A 20,806-nucleotide genomic window follows, 5' to 3' on the forward strand; every position below is an offset into this window, starting at 1 on the left:
TTCACTGTTTAAAAATAAGGGGTAACCCATTTAAAGAGGAGTTATAAGCACATATTTTCCCACTCAGAGAGTCATGAGTGTTTTGAACTCTCTTCCTGAAGAAGCAGTGGAAGCAGAGTCTTTGAATATTTTTAAGGCAGAGCTAGGTAGATTTTTTTTGAGAAAGGGCTGATAGGTTAGCGAGGGGGGGAGGGAGATGCAGATTTGAGGTTACCATCAGATCTGTCGTGATCGTATTAAATGGCGGAGCAGGGTCAAGGTGCTGAATGGCCTACTTCTGCTCCTTGTTCATATGTTCCTATCAGTGCAATATTAAATGGAATTGCTGGGTGGGGACCCCATATGATGAGGTAGAAGGCTGGTTTCACGCCCCGCCTGATATTGCTCATTGACTTTAATGGATAGCAAAATTGGATGGGGTGTAAAATCCCAAATGTGCCCACTGCCATTCATTTTCCACTCCGTAAATTCGATTGAGATTGCCCTCTCATGAAAGTGAAAGTTAAAAGTGTCTGGACATTAATTGTTGACTTAAGATGACACATAAACTTACTCAGGTTAGTCACTGGATTACTAACAAGATGTCCTTATATACTTTCTATTTTACCACAGCTCCCATTTGCAGAAGGACTCTATCACTTCACTCATAGTGGTATTCCAAAGGCCAGAAGAAGACGCAGCATTCGTCATAAGCTTTATCTGGTAAAGGACCCGAGGGTAAGCTAATGTTTCTCCACCCTTCAGGAACCGTTGCCTAGGCAACAATTCATAATGTGGTCAGCTAATCAGCGGGAAACAAAAACAACTCCTCGTCTGTGGCGAGGAAATTCAGAAAGGAGAAATTCAGGAATGGCTCAATAGTTCAACGTGTAATACCATTCTCTAATTTTATTCAAATTTTATCAAATGTAATTTACATCAGATACGGTTATCCTGGGTTTATTGCTGAACTGGGTCATATCATTACAACAGGAGATGTGGAGCTCAGGGAATGACATCTTGTTATGCCTGTGCAGTTTCACTGTGGCATAGAAATCAACTTGTCAGCAAAGGCCATTGAGAATGTGATTCGCATGTTGAGAAGGTTTAATATTCCCCTTTCTAAAAACTGTATCATATCTTGGGGTTAAACTTAATTATTTGTAAAGAGTAGATGCTGATTGGAGTATGCACCGTGAAGAAACAGCAACAAATGAATATTAAGTAAAAAGTGACTGAATTCATGGGACCAATAATTAGAAAACTGCCATCAAAATTGTCACGTAACTTTTCATATTGAGGCACCCTATTCAATTATATTTGCAAACTAAAATAATAAAGTTGTACACAATATATTAAATCATATTCAGTTCAGTCTTTTGCAGGATGGGTGACAGATGTTTACAAATATCACAAAACAAAATGTCGGAATAGAAACCTGGAGTATTTGTATTAATTAAAGGACATAAAAATCTTACATACATTAAAAGATGACACAGATACCTCTTTTTTAGCTCATCCTTTGTCCTCTCCAAATCTGATGAAATGGAGTTGCGGTACAGATGAACCTAATCTAATTGAATGGTGGCAGGGAGGTTGAATGGTCTCCTCTTGTTCCTATAAAATGCCAGCTATTATGATAAATATCAAACATGTGTAAGCAAATGATGATGGCAGTGTAAATTTCTGTAAAATTCCCAACTTGAAAATATACTACTTATTGACAGTTTTGCTATCTTTATGATGTAAAAATCTAGGCTCATATCTTAAGCCTGTGCCCTTGTTGAAGTTGCCGACCTTCCAGGAATGATCTGGGATTTTGTGGAATTTATTTCCAGCACACAGCTACGAGCAAACCTGGAATAAAAATCATCGGGTCGTTAAAAAAGATGATGGGCGCGACTCAGCGGACTGAAGTTAAAGTCTGCTGAACGGCATATTTAGCGGGTGTTTCTCGGAGGCTGCAGCGCAGAGAAACATCCTGCTATCCAATGGTACTTTGCCATTCTTTTTGGTCTCAGGGATATTCTTTCCGCTGAGGCTGCACTTAGAGGGATTTCACAGACTGAGATGCCATTTTGTCCAACCCCTAACCCTGAGGAGACCTCCGAGAGAACACCCTCCCTGTACTTGGCACCCCCCTCCCCGGCCTGACCCCCGGTAATGCAAACCTGGCACCTTGGCACCCTGGCACTGCCATGGTGCCAAACTGGCAGTGCCAAGATATCTAGGTGCCTGGGGGATTTCCAGAGTGCCATCCTGTCCTAACCTTGACCACCTTGGTGCCTCCAAAGGCCTGGGAGACATCCCCCAAGGTGCCATTACTCGTGGTCCACGCTTGTGTGGACCAGTACTAAACGGCACCCTAGCGAGGTCTGCCAGGCACGGCCGGTGAGTCTCGGGCGCCGGGTGAATCTGGCATCTGGGTATTTATATGGCTCGTTAGTGAGGGTGACATCCAGATTGTGCCGGGTGGAGAGAGTCGGGTGACTCACGATCGGCCCGGCGCACAGCTCGGTTTGGCGCTCAGATTACACCTTAATTCACTTACTTCCTCAAAAACAGGAAAAGCAAGTTTTAAGAAAATGCTACACCAGCCCTATTAGTGGGGACCCCTAACTTTTTCTGGTTATACTATAGTTTCTGAATGGGGGTCAGTTTGCTCAGTTGGCTGGCTGGCTGATTTGTGATGCGGAGCGAAGTCAACAGCACGGGTTCAACAGTACTGGCTGAGGTTATTCATGAAGGCCTGAGTTCTCATCCTTGCCCTCGCCTGAGGTGTTAGTGACCTCTAGTTAAATCACCACCAGTCAGATCACCCCCTCAAAAGGAAGACCAGCCTATGGGACTGTGGAGACATTTACATTTAGTGCTCCTGACCAGCTCTGGACTTGAGGTGATTTAATCTCCTTTCACTAGGCCAGGTTACCTCACTAATCTGACAGATTGACCCTCAGAACCAAAGAACAATAGGAGGCCATTCAGCCTCTTTATTCAATGAGTTCATGGCTGACTTGTATCATAACTCCATCCACCTGTCTTGGCTCCATAATTTGGGCTAGTAAAAATCTATTGATCTCAGAATTAAAGACCCTCTGCTGGAATTGCCAGGTCCTGCTGAAAGTCGATGGACTTTTGGCTGGGTCACCAAATCTCCCATGGTAGGTCTCACCATGACGGGGCCGAAAATCTTAGCGATATGTGAGAGAGAATTCCGTACTTCTACCTTCCTTTACGTGAAGAAGTGTCTCTGAGTTTCTCTGGCAAATGGCCCTGCCTTGTGCTCCATTTCCCCTTTTTGTTCCACAAATGAAGTAGTTGTTCCTCTGATTCTTTGCCTGGTAATGATATGATAATTATATTAAGATAAGCAGTTGAAGGGCATTGTCTAATTAAGTACTTAGAGCATTTATGAAGAGAGACCATCATGAAATGTTTGAGCATCTAGTTTCATACTTCACTAGCTGGTTGGGATCAAAATAACATGCCAGTTCAATGACTCACATTTAGGTCCATCAATAAAATGGGATTTCACTCCCTCTTCCGCCTTGAAATTATTTTCAAAAGAAAACATCTCCCCCTTTTCTCAAAATGTGCACAGACCATTCCGTCTTTATTATTTTGGGATGAAACAGTTGCCATTCGTTGCCTCTGTCACCTTGACAGCGGCGTCAATGTGGTCTGGAACACACATACAGCATACAGTAAAGACGGTTTGCATATCATTAGCGGGCCCAACACGATATTCTCTGGGGCTTCCATGATTCTCCGCCTCCATTGGGTCGGGTTCCCAACGGTGCGGTTCACTTGTGCATTTATAAATCATGAAACCAGCGTCCTGGTTGATGAAAGAGAGAGATGAGGTGGGACACGGAGAGGAGTGACTGTGGACTGCTGGGCTGGACACGGGCTAGGCTGGCTGGGGTGGGGGTGGGTGGCCTGTCAGAGCCGGGGGGGGAGGGGGGGGGACTGAAGAGGGAATAGACCGGGTGTCCGGGGTGAGCTCCCATGGGGCTGGGACGGTGTCCAGGCACAGACCATCATTGCCACGGCCTGCAAGGCAGCCATCTTGCTGCGCACCCCACTGGCCACCCACCTTGGCCCCTGATTCTGCAGAGTGACACTGGCCGTATGGGTGCCCCTATTTCCCCGCCTCACCAGTGCCATACCCCCCCACCCAGCTGTCACCCACTGGCGGGGCATCTGGCGAACCCCCCAGGGCAAACCTACAGTAGCCTCTACAGGGGTGCGCGTGGGGTGGGGGTCGCGGACCATGCTGCTGGCAAGGGCAGCATCAGACAATGGTAACCCCTGGCAACAGGGATAGTTGTCAGGGCCAGAGTCTCCATGGTGCCGGACAATGACAGGGCCAGGAGCGCGGAGATGGAGGGAGCATGCGGGTGCAGAGCGCAGTTTCCCCCTGTGGCTCCAGGCCACCTAGCATTGCCAGTCATGGAAGCACCCTCTGGCCTCGACCATGGTCTGCATGCTAGCAGCCATGGAGCAGAGGGAGTGGACCATCTCCATCTGGGACTGCACCACATCACCACCATGCCACCACCTTTTGGGTCTGTTTCACATCAGCCAGTAACTGCGCCATCTCCCTCTAGGAATGGGCCGCCTCCCTCTTTGTCTGCACCACATTTGTCAGCGCTTGAGCAATGGCGCTGATGTTCCCAGCCATGGCCTGCTGTGACTGAGCCACGCCCAGAAGTGCCGTCGCAATATCCAAGTGACTCTGGCACATGGTTGCCTGTGAGGCGGCAACCTTGTCCTGGGCCTCGGCCAGCGCCTCCACAGATTGCCCCAGGTCTTGGACATGCTGATCCATAGCCAAAACTATTGCCCCAAATGCCTCCACCAAGACGCCATCCATGCGGTGTTGACCAGGGTGGAACGCAAGTTATCCTGGGTCTCTGGATTACTAGTCCATGACAAAACCATAATGCAACCTCCCCTCAGCTTTGAGCATCACTGTCTTCAAAGCCACCAGTGGGGGGGGCCATAACATTGCACCAATTGTCTTTACTTTTGCTGTGGACGCTCCTTCACTCTCGCGGTGCAATGCAATTTTCTTTGTCCATGCTTGTTAAAAATCATAACAGCGGGAAAATCAGATGCATTCATTCTCTTCTGAGTAACGTTAAGTGGATGGAGCAAAGTCATAAAGCCTCGAACTGGAAATTGTTTATATTGAATTGGTAAAGACTAAAATGAAATATGTTCGGCGGGTTCTCCGTTTCTGAGATTAAAGGTGGGTTTCTCTGTCCGCACGTGGTCAGGATTCTCCATTTTGCTGGCTGGCCAATGGGGTTTCACAGTATGACCATCGGTAAACCCCCAGGCTGCCGGCAAAACGGAGATTCCCGACGTTGGAGAATTCAGCCCTCAGTGTTGATGCCAATGCAGAATTCGTGAACTTTCACAACAGCAAAACTGGCGCCACACCTGGACTGATTCCGTTATTGTTAAGGGGCTAACACGGGAGCCACGTGGAACACAATCGATTCTAATTTGAAACGGTGCGGGATTCGCCGGGTCCGTGATTGACACTCGGGAGGCTGACAAGCTGCAGCCGCATAGGGGACAGCACGGTGGCGTAGTGGATGGCACTGCTGCCTCACGGTGCCGAGGTCCTAGGTTCTATCCTGGCTCTGGGTCACTGTCCGTGTGGAGTTTGCACATTCTCCCCGTGTCTGCGTGGGTGTCACCCCCACAACCCAAATATGCGTAGGCTAGGTGGATTGGCCATGCTAAATTGCCCTGTAATTGGAAAAAAAATGAATTGGGTGCACTAAATTTATTTTTTTAAATTACAGCCATATATACACATAACAATCCCCACACACACTCATCCCAGCCAAGAAAATGGCACTCGTGCTGGAGCGTGCCCATACAGCTGATGGGTCAGCTGGGGCCAGAGGGCACTCAGGGGGGTGGCCTGGGGGACACCTATACGACCCGTGGCCCTAAGTTCACAGTGGGCTATCAGTGGCATGCGCAGCTGCATGGCTGCCTTGCCGGCTGCAACAATGGTGTTCCGTGCCCGTCCACCCCGACCCCACAGCCCACCTCCTTCCAACCCCCCGCTCCCCACCCCGGCCCTGGCAGAAGCCCCCTGGCCAGCGGAACAACTGTCAGCAAATTATGGCGATGTTGGACACGTTCCGTACCCCCTTTGGAATCACCATGCCGGTTTCACGATTTTTAAAAGAACAAGTGTACCGCGCCGTTGGCAACTCGGCCCATCGGAGATGGAGCACCGCGGAAGCCCTGCAGAATACCAGGTCGGGCCTGCTAATTATATGCAAACGGTGTCCACTGTACGTGTGTTCTGGTATACATTGATGTCGTTGTAGAGGTGCAGGAGAATTGCGATTTGGTGTCAAAGTGGCACCCACCGCGATTTTGGCGCCAAAACTATTCTCCACCCAAATGGAGAATCCCGCCCATCTATTTTCTCTGATGAACATTGAATTGTGGTATTTTGCACTGGAGGGTAAATCTGACTGAGTGCTGATTAGAAAGAAGAAAAATGCTTATATGATCATGATTCAGACACAAACATTTATATCCATGCATCTAGAAAGCAGTTAATGGTGAAATATTAGCTGGATATGAGAGTAACAAGAAAAAAAACTGATGGCCTTGTCTTTTCCAAACTGTTCGGGACGATTCTCCAGGTTATAGTGGTGGAACAGCGTTTGATAATTGGGAGCACCAGGCAATTGGGGGAGATAATTTTTCTTTCGCCCTTTCCCTCCTGTGCCTGAATAGCATTGTCGCCAAATTTCCTCTGTGGTTTTCCTGTGGTTACACTTAAACACACCTGAAGAGGTCACAGCAACAAAAACCACATGGAAATAATAACCAGATACCTCGACACACCAATTTGGTTCAATTCACAGGCAGGCCAGCCCCATAATATTTGCCTGCATTACAATAGTGAGCACACGTCAAAATGAATTCAATGGCTTTAAAACACTTTGGGATATTCTGAGGGTGCAGAAGGTGCAACATAAATGTCGGTCTTTTTTCAATGTCAAAGTTAGCCTCATTACTTCCAGAGTTGCCACTGGAGAGCTATTAGTTTTAAATTGACAGGCTGATTTTGTTCAGAACAGTCTTTCTCTTTGACCTCTGGCCTTCTGTCTGATAATATAGTATCAATATTCGTGTTCGAATGTTGTTTGTCTTTTCTCACTAATTGAGGGAGGCTGTGTTCAGCTCTGCGGAGTCAGTGTTTTCCTTGTTTGAAAGCAAATGATGAGCAACAACCGCAAAATTCTTTGAAGGAGTTTACCTGGCTCTCTTGACAGCCATCATCATATAGTTTCCTTACCAAAAAGGGAATTTTCCTGCATCCCTGCAGCCCTCCAAGACAACGGCGTTCCTCACGTTCTGGTCATTTGTATGGTCACAGATATTAATTGCTGCAGCATTGGCTGTAACTTCCACTGCTGAGACCGAACATTCTGGAAAGCTCTCCCTAAACATCTCTCCTCTTTAAATATTCTCTTTGAAACCCACTTCATTAACCAAACCTCTGGCCTTCTGTTCCTAGTATCACCTGAAGAGACTCGGTGTCAAATTCAGCTTGATAACCCTCCAGTGAAGCACCTTGGGATATTTCGCCACACAGAAGGCGTTGTTGTTCAGAGGGCTGCGTCTCTGATATAAGGTGCTGGAAGTGAGGCGCCGGCTTTTTGTTCTCCTGAATCTGGGACTCCTGGTGATTCCCATTGCATACAGTGGTCTCTTTCCTATCACAGGAATGGTGAAATTGCCCATCTTCATTTCTTTCCTAATTGTCCTCGGTTTTTATCCATTTATGGGGGGGGGGGGGGGGGGGGGGGGGGGGGGGGGGGGGGGGGGGGGGGGGGGGGGGGCGGAAATGGGGCATGTACAAGGTACTTAAGGCATCACAATTATGTGGGACAGATGAATGGACCAGAGACTGCTTTTCTGTCCATCCTTCTTTGCATCTTTGTGGGATGATTGCTGAAAAGTACGATCGCTGCAGGACCTGATCTTAGACTGTTTGTTTAAAAGTAGATTGAGAAAATAGCATCAGTGAAACACTTTTCCCTGAATCCCAGTTGAAATTGTGTTCCGAATGTAGAGAAGATGATATCGCCATTAATGTAATCAGTTTGAAAATTTTAATTGACGCCTTCGGGATCCTAATGCCCAATCTAATATTTATGTATTTGCTCATGCAGAATGTTTCTCTTGCAGGTAAAACATGCCCTGCAGCAAGAAGCATTTGACAGAACGAAGCGAGGATATCGAAGCATTAGTGAAATTGGTATCATGATGAATGATCCTTTGTTTACTAAACAATGGTATCTTGTAAGCAACATCTGACTTACCTACATCTCCTTTACTTGTGCTTAATGTTTACCTGTGTCTATTATCTTTTATTGAATTTTATTTTCCTTGGGATGTGGGCACAGACATTTATTGCCCATCTCTTGATGTTCTGAGAAGATGGTGGTGGGCCACCTCCTTGAACCACTGAAATCCAAGTGCCAACGATGCTCCCAGGTAGGGAGTTCCAGTATGTTAACCCAGTGACAATGAAGGGACAGTGATAGATGCCCAAACCAGGCTGGTAAGTGTCTTGGTGACGGTGACTGACCTGCTCCGTCTCGGGGGCAGAAATTAAAAGCAACAATGAAGAAATATTTCTAACCTTCAACGTGAGCCATCGTCACCCTGCATCATAGGCTGTTTCTAAAATTCCCAATTATGTGCATTTTTGTTATCAAAATTTAAAATTAGATTTACCTATTAATAGAATTAGATTTGGACTTGATGATCAGCCACGGTCATAATGGAGGGCGGAGCAGGCTCGAAGGGCCGAATGGACTCCTCCTGCTTCTATTTTTTAATGTATATTTTAATTTTTTCCTGGGTTTTGAGAGCTAACATTTATTACCCTTTCCAAATTGCACTACTGCTCCTCAATTTTAGAGGGCAGTTAAGAGTCAACCACATTGTTGTGGGCCAGAATGGGTAAAGATGGCAGATTTCCTTCCCTAGCGGACATAAGGGAACCAGATGGATTACTGTGTGCTCACCATTACACATGCTAACTTTTCACTGCCGATTTATTGATTCAATCTAAATTCCTCTGTCGCCATGGTGGGATTTGAACTCAAGTTTCTGGATTGTTAGTCTGGTAATATTAGCAGCACTAGAGGTGTGAATCTAACATGCATTTACCTTACCTTGCTGTTGCTGCTAACAGATTTCTAATCAAGCGTGTGCATCTCTCAGGTGGCCGAGCATTCAATTTAGTGCCCTTCTGTTGAGGCATTGTCACGACATTGGGTTAATTATATCACAATTTGGGACATTAACTACACTATATATGACCAATTGCATGAAGCTTGATTATTCCTACTCATATAGAATGTAGGCGAAGGCCATTCATCCTCCCAAGCCTGTCCCACCACACAATCAGATCATTGTTGATCTGCACCGTACATCCATCTGCCCACCTGGATTCCATAACCTCTATAGCCCTTACCTGATCCATTCATCTCGGTTGAGGAACTTTCAATTGACAATTTACTTTGCGGATGTCACTTCCTGTGGGGAATTTCGGGAATGGTGAGGAATGCCACAGATATGGAAGAGTGGCTGGAGAGTAAGATTCCAGTGTGAACTACTGAAGCTGTTCTGGCATAGCTCCAGCAGAAAAGTCTTGGCCAGTAACTTCCAGGAAATTTCCTCCTCATTGAATCAATGAAAATAACACTGGTCAAAATGCCTCAAATTGTTCCCCACAGTGAAGCATTTTTAGAGCGCTTTTATGTGCAAATTTGAAAACGTCCTGGAGGTTCTTCAATTTTGTGAAGGTTTTAACTAGGGAAATTAAAGTATTGTCTAGGTTTTCGGTGTAAAATTATTTTACAGTGAAATACCTCTTTTACATACTTGGTGAGACTGATTTCGTTCTTTTCCAGTTTGTAAATTGGCCAGATAATTAGAATGTCAACAGCTCTAATATTAAGACTGTTCCATTATCTGCCTGGGTTAACCCGTTGCCAACTATGTTATGGAATTCACTCATGCAATGGATTATTCAACTAGCTACCTTTTGACATTGAACACAATCAGTGTCTGTTGGTATGTTGGGGTTGCTGAAATGTGCCCATTCCCAGTTGCCCTTGAGAAGGCGGTGATGAGCTGCCTGCTTGAACCCTTGCAGCCCGTGTGCTAAAGGTGCACCCACAGTGCAAAGGGAGTTTGAGGGTTTTGATGGATGCCATGGAGTTAAATGAACACAAGATATTGGAGCGGAAGTAGGCCATTCAGCCCCTCGAGCCTGCTCCGCCATTCAGTAAAGTGATGGCTGGGCATCTATGGGTGTAATTTTCCAAACAAATGACAAAGTATCAGGTTCCGACTGAAAACCAGCATGTTTCTCTTCAGAAATGCAGCCAAATTTTTTGTCCAGATCTCCTGACATTTTGCTGAAAAGAATCAATGGGCGTGTTTAGCGCCATCACTCTGATGGGGCGTGGCCTCATAGAAGCGACAAGCCTGACTATGCAGAGTTCAGGGCGCCACAATCATGGAGAACACTGAGCTCCCTCCCATCCCCCCTCCCCGCCCAGCCATGGACGATCCCCTGCTTTGGGACGAACCCCCCTCCCTCAACTGTAGAACTACCAGGGTGCACTCTCCTCCCTCTTGCCCCCCCCCTCCCATGTTCTCTGGTGCGCACACTTCTCTCGCCACCACACATGAGGGGAAGATCCCTCCCTCAATGCCCCCTCTCAGTGCCCTCTTTTAGTGTCTACTCTCAGTACAGTTAAACTTTTGAAAATCAATAGTGTATCGTGCTGGTGAGACCTCACACTTCTAAGAGGAGAGCATCACCCGGGACTGGAAGATACAGTGTAAAGGCATTTAATTATATTTAAATTAATGGAAATCCCTGGGCATGAACTTGATCACATTGGGCCGGGGTGGGGGGGATTTCAAACCGTGATCTTTCCGGAGCTATTCCTGTTAAGGCCCTCTTGTGAGATTGAACGGCCATAACGGGATTTGCCCACACACCGAATGGCCCCCAAAATCACACCCTTGACAATGCAGACCCTTGTCCATGATTATCCCACTCACAATCTCAATCTACCAAGTGGAAAGTAGTGACTTACTTCAGGAACGGAGACCAGTTATTACATATCAGCTTAATTACCGCTTATGAAAGAGCGGAATTGACAGAGACTTGCTAGCTCTCAAGTGTCCTTTCCATATGAGGGAACACAAAGTGTATGTGTGTGTGTTTGGGGGGGGGGGGGGGGGGGGGGCGTTGTGACAGAGTCAATGGAATAAAACTAAACAAATTACAAAAGAAAAAATAGTCTGAGCTAATACACCCTCTTTGGATTTTTTGATTTCCTGCCAACTCCCTGATAACTACTTTAAGGAAGTCAGATGTAGCTAATTTTGTTATAACCACGGTTTTAGTCTGGGCCAGGGATATGGTTGAGCTGTGGCCTGAAGGAATCATGCACGATGGCACAGCCTGAAACTGGAGCCATTTTAACACGCAGGCCTCATTTTCATTCGGCAAGGCTGACGAGCAGTATGCGGAGGCTGGGGCCTGTCGGAGGAGGTCAATGCTGGGATTCAAGAAAGAGGTGCCTGGCAGTCAGGTAAATCGACCCACAGCGAGCTGGAGAACAGAGGGAAGAGATGTTGCCTGAGGCTCACAGAGAATTCTTCTCCTCCCAACCCTGATAACTGTGCCAGTTTACTGTAACCTCTGCGACAATACCCATTTCGACTGAATCTTTGCTGAAATTATTTTGACACCTAAATTACATCCTGCCATGCTTACGAGTCATGAGGGCTCCTACTATTTTAAACATTCTTTCACAGGATGTGGGTGTCGCTGGCTAGGCCAACATTTGGTGCCCATCCATAATTGTCCTTGAGAAGGTGGTAGTGAGCTGGCTTTTTGAACCACTGCAATCGATGTGATGTCGGTACCCCCACAGTGCTGTTAGGAACTGTTAGGGAGGGAGTTTCAGGATTTTGACGCAGCGACAGTAAAGGAATGCCGACATATTTCCAAGTCAGGATGGTGTGTGTCTTGGAGGGTAACTTCCAGGTGGTGGCGTTTCCAGGTACCTGCTGCCCTGGTCCTTCTAGATGGTAGTGCCCTGGGTTTGGAAGCTGTTGCTGGAAGAAAAGCCACTGCATGCTTCACGGAGCCATGACACCACCAAAAATCCAGGGGTCAAAATGGTGGGAGGACAGGACGTTATTGGTACAAATCATGCTACTTTAACCCCCCTCCCCCGCTCCATTCCTGCTGGGCTTAAAATGGATTGAAGTTCTGAGAAATCATGTTGCAAATACGGAAACATGTTTATCCTATGTATGCCCTCACTTCCGTTCAAATAGGTCAACACAGGTCAAGCAGATGGAACCCCTGGCTTAGATCTTAATGTTGCTGAAGCTTGGGAATTGGGTTACACTGGGAAAGGAGTAACCATAGCAATCATGGACGATGGTAAGAACTCATTGAATGTCATTACTGAAAGCCACCTTTGATGATATGTGCTCATGTGTTTCTTTGTGTCTTTTACTGAATAATTAATTTTGAAGGGGTAAGAAAATATATTCAGTGTCTTTCCCCTCTTATAATTTCTCTTTCACTTCACACGGCACGGTGGCAAAATGGTTATCACTGTTGCCTCGATTCTGGCCTTGGGTGACTGTCTGTGCGGAGTTTGCACATTCTCCCTGTATCTGCGTGGGTTTCCTCCAGGTGCTCCGCTTTCCTCCCACAGTCCAAAGATGTGCAGGTTAGGTAGATTGGCGATGCTAAATTGGCCCTGAGTGTCCAAAGGTTAAGTGGGGTTATGGGGATAGGGTGGGGATGGGCCTAGGTAAGTTGCCATTTCAGAGGGTCAGTACAGACTCGAGGGGCCGAATGGCCTCCTCCTGCACTGTAGATGTTCTATGATTCAATGATTCTACAATGCTTGCATTTAGACTTAATGATACCATTAAACTACATCCTGCTGAAGGAATTGTCTCTCTGATACAAGCTGATATTATAATTGTGCAAATGTATTTCACTCTAGATATTTCTCAAGCCATTTCTCAATGCTTTAAATGTCTTTAGAGCTACTGAAAATGTAATTTGTTGAGTTAGCAGAACCTCCTTTTAGGATTTTAAATCCAGTGTATGTAATGTTTTTCTTGTTTTAATGCAGGGATTGATTACTTGCACCCTGACCTTGCTGAAAACTATGTAAGTACAGAATGGAATTTCTTGCTTGTAGTGGATGTGTTGATAGATGTCACAAGTAATAAAAGAGAATAATTGATTGTACGCAGATTGTAATGAAATCCTCAATGGCCTGGATCTTCTGACCAATGGCAACGATTGTTGGATTGCCGCTGCATTTGTAAAATCCCCCAACTCGATGCTGCCCCACCTTTCTTCGGGGATCTTCCAATCAGGCTTTCCTAGAAATGTGCAGAGCAGCGTCTCTCAGGGAACTCCATCAGGGTGGAGTAGAGTGGGGAGAAGATAGGACATGTCCCTGTTTTACAGCACAGCTACCCATGTGGTAAATGTATAGGTCCAGTTAACACAAGGTTAGTAAAAGAATGAATGGGTGAATAGGTAGGTAGGTGGGTGTGGTGGTGAACTGGGTGAGGTGTGTGAGACAGATAAGTGGATAAGTGGATAGGTGGGTAGGTTCAGGGTTAGATGGGTAAGTGGGAAGGTGGGTACATGGTTCGGTGGGTGAGTGAGTAGTTGGTTCATGGTGGTCGAGTCGGTTCGGAGTGGTAGTCATGTGGTTGGAAGGGGGAATCAGGTCAGGGTGTAGTCAGGCTGGATTAGTTTTGTCAGATGGTCGGGGGATAATTGGGTCAGTTCAGGAGCAGTCAGTTTATTGGGGGTAGTCTGGTCGGGTCAAGGGATAGTCAGTTGGTTAGAGAGGTGGTCAGGTCAGGTCAGGGGTAGTCAGTCGATTGGGGGGCAGTTGGGTTGGGTCATGGGGTAGCCAGTTGATTGGAGGGTAGTCAGGTCAGGCGGTAGTTGATTAATTGGAGGGCTAATCGTGTTGGGTCAAGGGGCTAGACAGTTCATGGGGGTGGGATGGGTGTCGTGTTGGGCCAAGTGAGTAGTCATGTCATGTCTGGTCAGTGGATAGTTGGATGATTGTGCGGGGGATGGGGTAGTCAGTTCAGGTTATGGGTGATAGATATATGAGGTTGGGAGGTAGGCAGGTTGTATCAGGAGATAGTCAGAACAGGTTGGGAGGGTATTGTAGGGTCAATGGGGCACTTGGGGAAGATGGGGGAGTTGGTTGTGTAATTACCTTGATGCAGTGGAATTGTCCATTGGAAGTTAAAATTTTCTGGGAAATTCCCATATTCATCTACGCATCAGGACTTCCACAGAGTTGTGATGTGCACATCTTCAGACATAAGGGCTGGATTTTCTGTCGTCGGGATCCTCCGCTTCGCTGGCAGAGCACTCACACCCGTGGATTACCCGACGGCATGGGGTGCCCACAATGGGAAACCCGGCTGCTGGGACAGGGGAGCGGCGCACCAGGAAACGGGTGCGTGGGACGGACAAGAAATTGGAAGATGTGGCCCCATCTGTTACAGCAGTGAAGAGTTTCCCGTAGAAGGAACTGGTTCAGTTGTTACTGAAGACAGATTTAATTGTACAAACTAAATTCAGATTCAAGACAGCTATGTTCGAGCTTTTCTTACTGTCAGATTAGAGAATGTCACAACAGGTGAATTCTTAATCATTCGTCTGCTCACCCACAAGAATGCGCCAATGTTAAATCCTGATGTATTTAAGGGAAAGTCTACAATTCTGGTCACTGCATTACAAGAAGGATAATTGCAATTAAGAGGGGAACAGAGGAGACTTATGAGGATGTTGGAGAATTTTAGCAATGAGGAAGGATTGGACAGGCGGGGGATGATTGCATTGGAACAGAGCAAGCTAAGGGGAAATTTCATTGAAAGGACTTAGATAGAGTGGACAGACAGGACCTAGTCCCTCAGCAAGGAGGCCAATAACCAAGGGGCAGAGATTTTAAATAATTGGTAGAAGGATTCGAGAGAAGTAGAGGAGAAATTGTTTCTCCTGCAGGTGGTGTCTGCAACTCATTGCCTGAAAGAGGCAGAAACCCACTGGAAGAAGCACTTGATTGCAGGAATCTGCAGGGCTAAAAGCTGGAAAGTGAGGGATCTGGCTAGTTTGTCATTGGCTGTCAGGCATAATGGGCTCAACGGCCTCCTTTGGTAAATGTTTTATCTTTCCAAGTTTCAAAATAAGCACACAAGAGAGAAAGAATCTGAATGATTTGCTGATAGAGGTAGAAAGAGAGGGAAAAGAGGGCACTCGTGTGGAGCATAAACACCACATGGACTTGCTGAGCCAATTGCCTTTGTTTTAGTGTCGTAGATCTAATAATAATGACTACCTATTTCTGTCAGAGCTTCAATAAAACAATGAGTTTGAAAATGCTGCAACAATTCAATTCACAGCATCCTGATTATTAATCTGGGCTTTCGAGAAAATTCAGTGACCTCTGTCAATCACACAGCCAAAGATGGCTGGCACAGATTTGGATCACTATTCCTTGGGAATTTTAGAGCTCTGCAATATAGAATATTTTTCCAGCTGTATTACAAATTTGGTCTTTTGTTTTGCGAGTTTCTGATCTAGATTTGAAGTTATTTTTAATCTGCTCACAACCTCAAATCTGCCTTGACCAAAGTCACCAAAGTGACATTTGATGTGGTTGTGACAGTGACAGTGATTATGACAGTGACAGGCTGTCTCCTTTTGCTGTCCTTTCCTTTCTACATCATCTAATGCCATTGAATGCTTCATTCCCCATCACTTTTCCTCTTGTTTCGCCAAGGTAATCTACAACCATTGCTCATTCTCAATTACAATAAACTCACCGCAGCTAAAGCCCTTATTCATGTCTTTGCTCCCAACAAGTTAAATCAAGTAATTCCAAATCCAAGTGCCATTTTAACAATATGAAAAGTGTTAATTATTGCCAATTCACCTCTCTGGTACTGAAAATCAACTTTTACAAGTGTGGAGTCTCATTCCTTAATGTTTTAATTGTAATTGGAAATATTAAATTCCTATGTTTTTTTAAATAGTCCCTTCAATTTCTTTTCCCTCTCTCCTAATTCAACTGTTCTTCCTTACGGTTTTAATTGTTACTAGAGATAATAAAATCTTACTTTTTTTATTTTCCCTTTCTGTCTCTTTTCTTTCTCTTTTAATCAGATCTTTCCTTCCTCTTTTCATTTCTATTTTTGTACCTGATGTAATATTGAATTTACTCACCCCAATTTCCTTCTCAATCCTTGCACTGCAATTTCATAATTCTTAAGGTTAATTGGTTAAGGAGTACGCAGGACTTGCACTGTTGACTGAAGACGCAGTTGCCCAGTTTCACTCACTGTCATTATCAGCTCACACGTACAGCAACTTGTCACGCAGAATATTCAATAAAAACCTTTCTAGATGGTCTCTTCTATGCATTATAGCTCATTGTTAATGCTTTGATCTAATGATCTCCCGAATTTCGAAACCCTGCTTCACTAACTGATATAAAATGTATGTTGAATCCTTTCTTGTGAGAATAATTGGCAAAAACAAATGAGAGATTAATTGAAATGGTTTCCATTTCATTGTTTTGTCACTGAGTGGAATAAATTACAATGAGGTGCAATGAAAAACATGCATTTTCTTTAGAATTTCACTTTGTAACTTGACAGCGTGTTCGGAAATAAAGGCAGGTTGTGCCAGAGATTGTTAAGTGCAGGTGATGATATTCCTGTTAATTTGATCAGGGAGCTAAAACTCCTCCAGGCTCTGGCTGTGTCACTTCAATAGCAGACTCATAGGCTACTCCTGTCACATTAAAATTCATAGTATTCTGGTCGCTAAGCTTTTGCTGAAGAGAATTTTTAACGTAATAACAGCTGAATCATACTAAACACCCTCGGGCAGGGAATGGGGGGGGGGGGGGGGGGGAGGGGGTTGGCAAGTGTATTTGACTGACGAATGGAGGTGGAATACGAGATTTACGCACTTGGTATTTGACTCTCCTCCAGACAGAGTAGCCAGCAGAAAGATAAAATGGCCCCACCTAACATCAGATACAAAAAGTAAAGCGATTTGCTCTCGACCATGGTATGATGAGGGGGGGGGAAAGGAAGACAATTCTGGACAATTTTTCTCCACATGTAGGAACAGGCAGAGGCCATTCAGTCCCTTGAGGGGAAGCAAGGGAGGCCCAAGCTGCTTTGGGATTACCCAGAGGCGCCATCCGAACCCACCTCCTCCTGGTCAACAAGAAGATTAAAAAGGCTGCCATGGCAACCTTTATCATTTAAATAATCTTAAGAGACATGGTAGAAAACAGAGTATTTTTCTCAAAGCTCACTGATGCTCAGAGATTCAACAACTCAACATTAAAGCAACAACCTGAAACTCTCAACATCACCAAAGCATCTTTTGATGGTTACATACTGACAGCGTGCCATTGTGTAATTTAAACAAATCTAAATCCAGCTTCATTAATCCAATTACAGAATTATTTAACCAGTTTATTTTGCAAGTAAACTTGATTTTAATGATAGTTAAGTTTTAATTTCAGAGGGAACCTTGTGTGCCAAGAATGTCATTTAACAATTTGCTATTTAATATTTTTATTCATTTCTGTGTTGCGGATTATCCCATTGAAATGGATAAAATTCCTAGAGGGCTTGAAGAGTTAGATGTTGAGAGGATGTTTCGCACCTACTGGAGAGTCTAAAACTAGGGTTGGTTTCCCTGCTGGCTTTGGGATCCCGGTTTTTGTGAACAAATGAGGGTGTGAGGACTGTGCATGCCGACAGTGAGAATAGGAGAGGTGGGTGCTTCTAAGGCAGGTTGGGATTCAGGAGGGCAACTCAGCATGTGAATACCCTTGCTGACTTTCATATTAGTCATTAAATACCAAGGACAGACCGGTAGGTCCATCAAGGTGGATAGGAAACCCCTCTACTGGATCAGGATTGACCATCAATGTGGCCTTTCATAAATGCAGGCCCCACTTTGGGGCATGGACACTCCAGCTTCTGCACCCCCCCCCCAATCCCCCCCCCCCCCTCCCCTCACCGCCCCACCCACCCCCCAGCCTGCCACAGGGAGGCTGTTTCCATTGAGTTGACGGTCTCTGCACAAGGCTGGGGGACCATAGTGAAGACAGTAAAATGCTGACAAGACTGAAATACTGTCTCTAATTGGAGTCTTGACCAGCATAAGGATGTCCGCCCCCATGGATGTGGGCGGCCAATTCTCTTCCCAGCCTGCCCCGGGAAGATCTCTGGCATCAGGAATGCATCAGGTATGTCATCCCAATGTGCCTCCCAACTGTTTTTAGTGGCCCTTCACTTCCAAGCCCACCATCACAGGGCACAAGAACACAGGAACATAAGAGGTAGAAGCAGAAGTAGACCATTTGGCCTCTCGAGACTGTTCCACTAATCAATATGATCAGGGCTTCAACCCCACTTCCCCATATCCCTTGACTCTCTGAGTGACCAAATATCTGTCTATCTTAGCCTTAAATGTATTCAGCAGTAGAGTATCCACAACTCTCTGGGGTTGGGAATGCCAAAGATTTATAATCCTTTGAGTGGCGGTAGACAGTGGTTAGCACTGTTGCTTCACAGTGCCAAGGTCCCAGGTTCAATTCCCGGCTTGGGTCACTGTATGTGCAGATTCTGCACGTTCTCGCCGTGTCTACATGGGTTACCTCTGGGTGCTCTGGTTTCCTCCACAAGTCTCGAAAGACATGCTGTTAGGTGAATTGGACATTCTGAATTCTCTCTCCGTGTACCCGAACAGGTGCTGGAGTGTGGCAACCTGAGGATTTTCACAGTAACTTCATTGCAGAGTTAATATAAGCCTACTTGTGACACTAATAAAGATTATTATTATGATGAAGTAATTGCTCCTCATCTCAGTCCTGAATGATCAGCCCCCTCATCCCGAGACTCTGCCCCCCCCCCGTATTTTAGATGTCCCGATCAGGGGAAACAATCTCTGTGTCTACCCTATCAAACCCCTTCAGAATGTTGTATGTTAAAGTGAGGAAAATGAACCAGGAATATCCAGACCATGGTCTTGGGATAAGGGATCTGGTATTTAGGACTGAGATGAAGGAAAATGTCTCCAATCAGAAGATTGCTAATCTATGGAATTCTCTACTGCACAGAGCAACAAGTTGTCGAGTATAGACAAGGTTGAGATTGATAGATTTTTGGAGGAATTAAGGGACATGGGGGTAAGCAGGAAATTGTAGCGGAAGCAGAAGATCAGCCATAACCTTATTGACTGGGGGGACTTGAGGGGCTGAATGGCCTATTCCTGCTCCCATGTCGTATTTTCTTGTGTTCTTATCATTGGCTTCCACAATTTCTGGTTAACCTCACTGCCGGCGCATTACAAGTCAAAAATGTTAATAAGACCTCAAGTTGATCCTTGGCAGTTATGAAGTTATTAAATTTGAATGATAGAATCACATTTTACAAATGGTGACATAATGTATTGCTGCAGGTATATTGCACTCTAAGAATCTGTGAAACAACTCATTTTATGACTCAATATGCTTTAACTCATATGCAAAGGAACATTCCTTGTTCAAGGGACAGCAATATATTGTTCTTAGAATGAAAAAATTGAGATGAGCATGTGAATAGTTAAACAGAATCTACTGTACATTAAAGGCTGCAGTTCACAATATTATTGTGACAATGAGTCCAGCGATGATATATTGAACAATCCTTCAGCGCAAATCCTAATTTTAGTTCAACCAAACTTTAAAAATCTGATTTGTGGATGATCATTGCCTTATTCCAGCCGCAATGCAGTTTGCAAACTAGTAATCAATACTGAGGGTCTTGATTGAGGTGGGTTTGTGAGTGAGGTAATGTGCAGACTTGACTCCACAGGACAGGAATAGGGTAGGACCCTGAGAGAAAGTTGGTGGGGGGGGGGGGGTCAGGAGGTTTGGGGGGGGGGGGGGGGGGGAAGGGGAGAGATATTTAAGAGGTGCAACCTCTTGATCTGGGGGAGTGATCATCAATCATAGAGATGTCTGATACCAGGGTAGGGTCTGATCACGAGAGTGGGGGACATAGGGTTTGAAGTTGCAGGATCTTTGGGCCGGCAGTCAGATCAGGAGAGAAGTGTATTGGCCTGCGAGTACGTATTCCTATTCCTCTTAGCTCACATCCCGTGCTGTAAAGGCACTTAACCTAGGGCAGCACGGTAGCATGGTGGTTAGCATAAATGCTTCACAGCTCCAGGGTCCCAGGTTCGATTCCCGGCTGGGTCACTGTCTGTGCGGAGTCTGCACGTCCTCCCCATGTGTGTGTGGGTTTCCTCCGGGTGCTCCGGTTTCCTCCCACAGTCCAAAGATGTGCGGGTTAGGTGGATTGGCCATGCTAAATTGCCCATAGTGTCCTAAAAAAAAAGTAAGGTTAAGGGGGGGAGGCGGGGTGGTTGTTGGGTTACGGGTATAGGGTGGATACGTGGGTTTGAGTAGGGAGATCATAGCTCGGCACAACATTGAGGGCCGAAGGGCCTGTTCTGTGCTGTACTGTTCTATGTTCTATGTTCTATGTTCTAACCTTTTTTAACCCGAGATGCCCTCACATTCCTTTGGGCAGCATTCCGGAGGCCCAGGAAACTTGGCTGACCAGGGCTAAACCCAGAAAACAGTTTATTAAAAGCCAG

The 20,806-nt window shown here is 45.6% G+C and overlaps 1 protein-coding gene across 1 annotated transcript in view; it reads left to right on the forward strand.

Moving 5' to 3' along the window:
* The window catches only part of pcsk2 (proprotein convertase subtilisin/kexin type 2), a 101,062-nt gene that overhangs the window by 33,621 nt on the left and 46,635 nt on the right, over positions 1 to 20,806 (forward strand). Inside the window, exons 2-5 of the mRNA XM_038807046.1 lie at positions 613 to 717; positions 8,218 to 8,331; positions 12,409 to 12,517; positions 13,227 to 13,264. Coding sequence (XP_038662974.1) covers positions 613 to 717; positions 8,218 to 8,331; positions 12,409 to 12,517; positions 13,227 to 13,264 — 366 coding nt within the window. The remainder of the gene's footprint in view (positions 1 to 612; positions 718 to 8,217; positions 8,332 to 12,408; positions 12,518 to 13,226; positions 13,265 to 20,806) is intronic.

Source organism: Scyliorhinus canicula, chromosome 1 (assembly GCF_902713615.1).
Source record: "Scyliorhinus canicula chromosome 1, sScyCan1.1, whole genome shotgun sequence".
Classification (NCBI taxonomy): domain Eukaryota; kingdom Metazoa; phylum Chordata; class Chondrichthyes; order Carcharhiniformes; family Scyliorhinidae; genus Scyliorhinus; species Scyliorhinus canicula.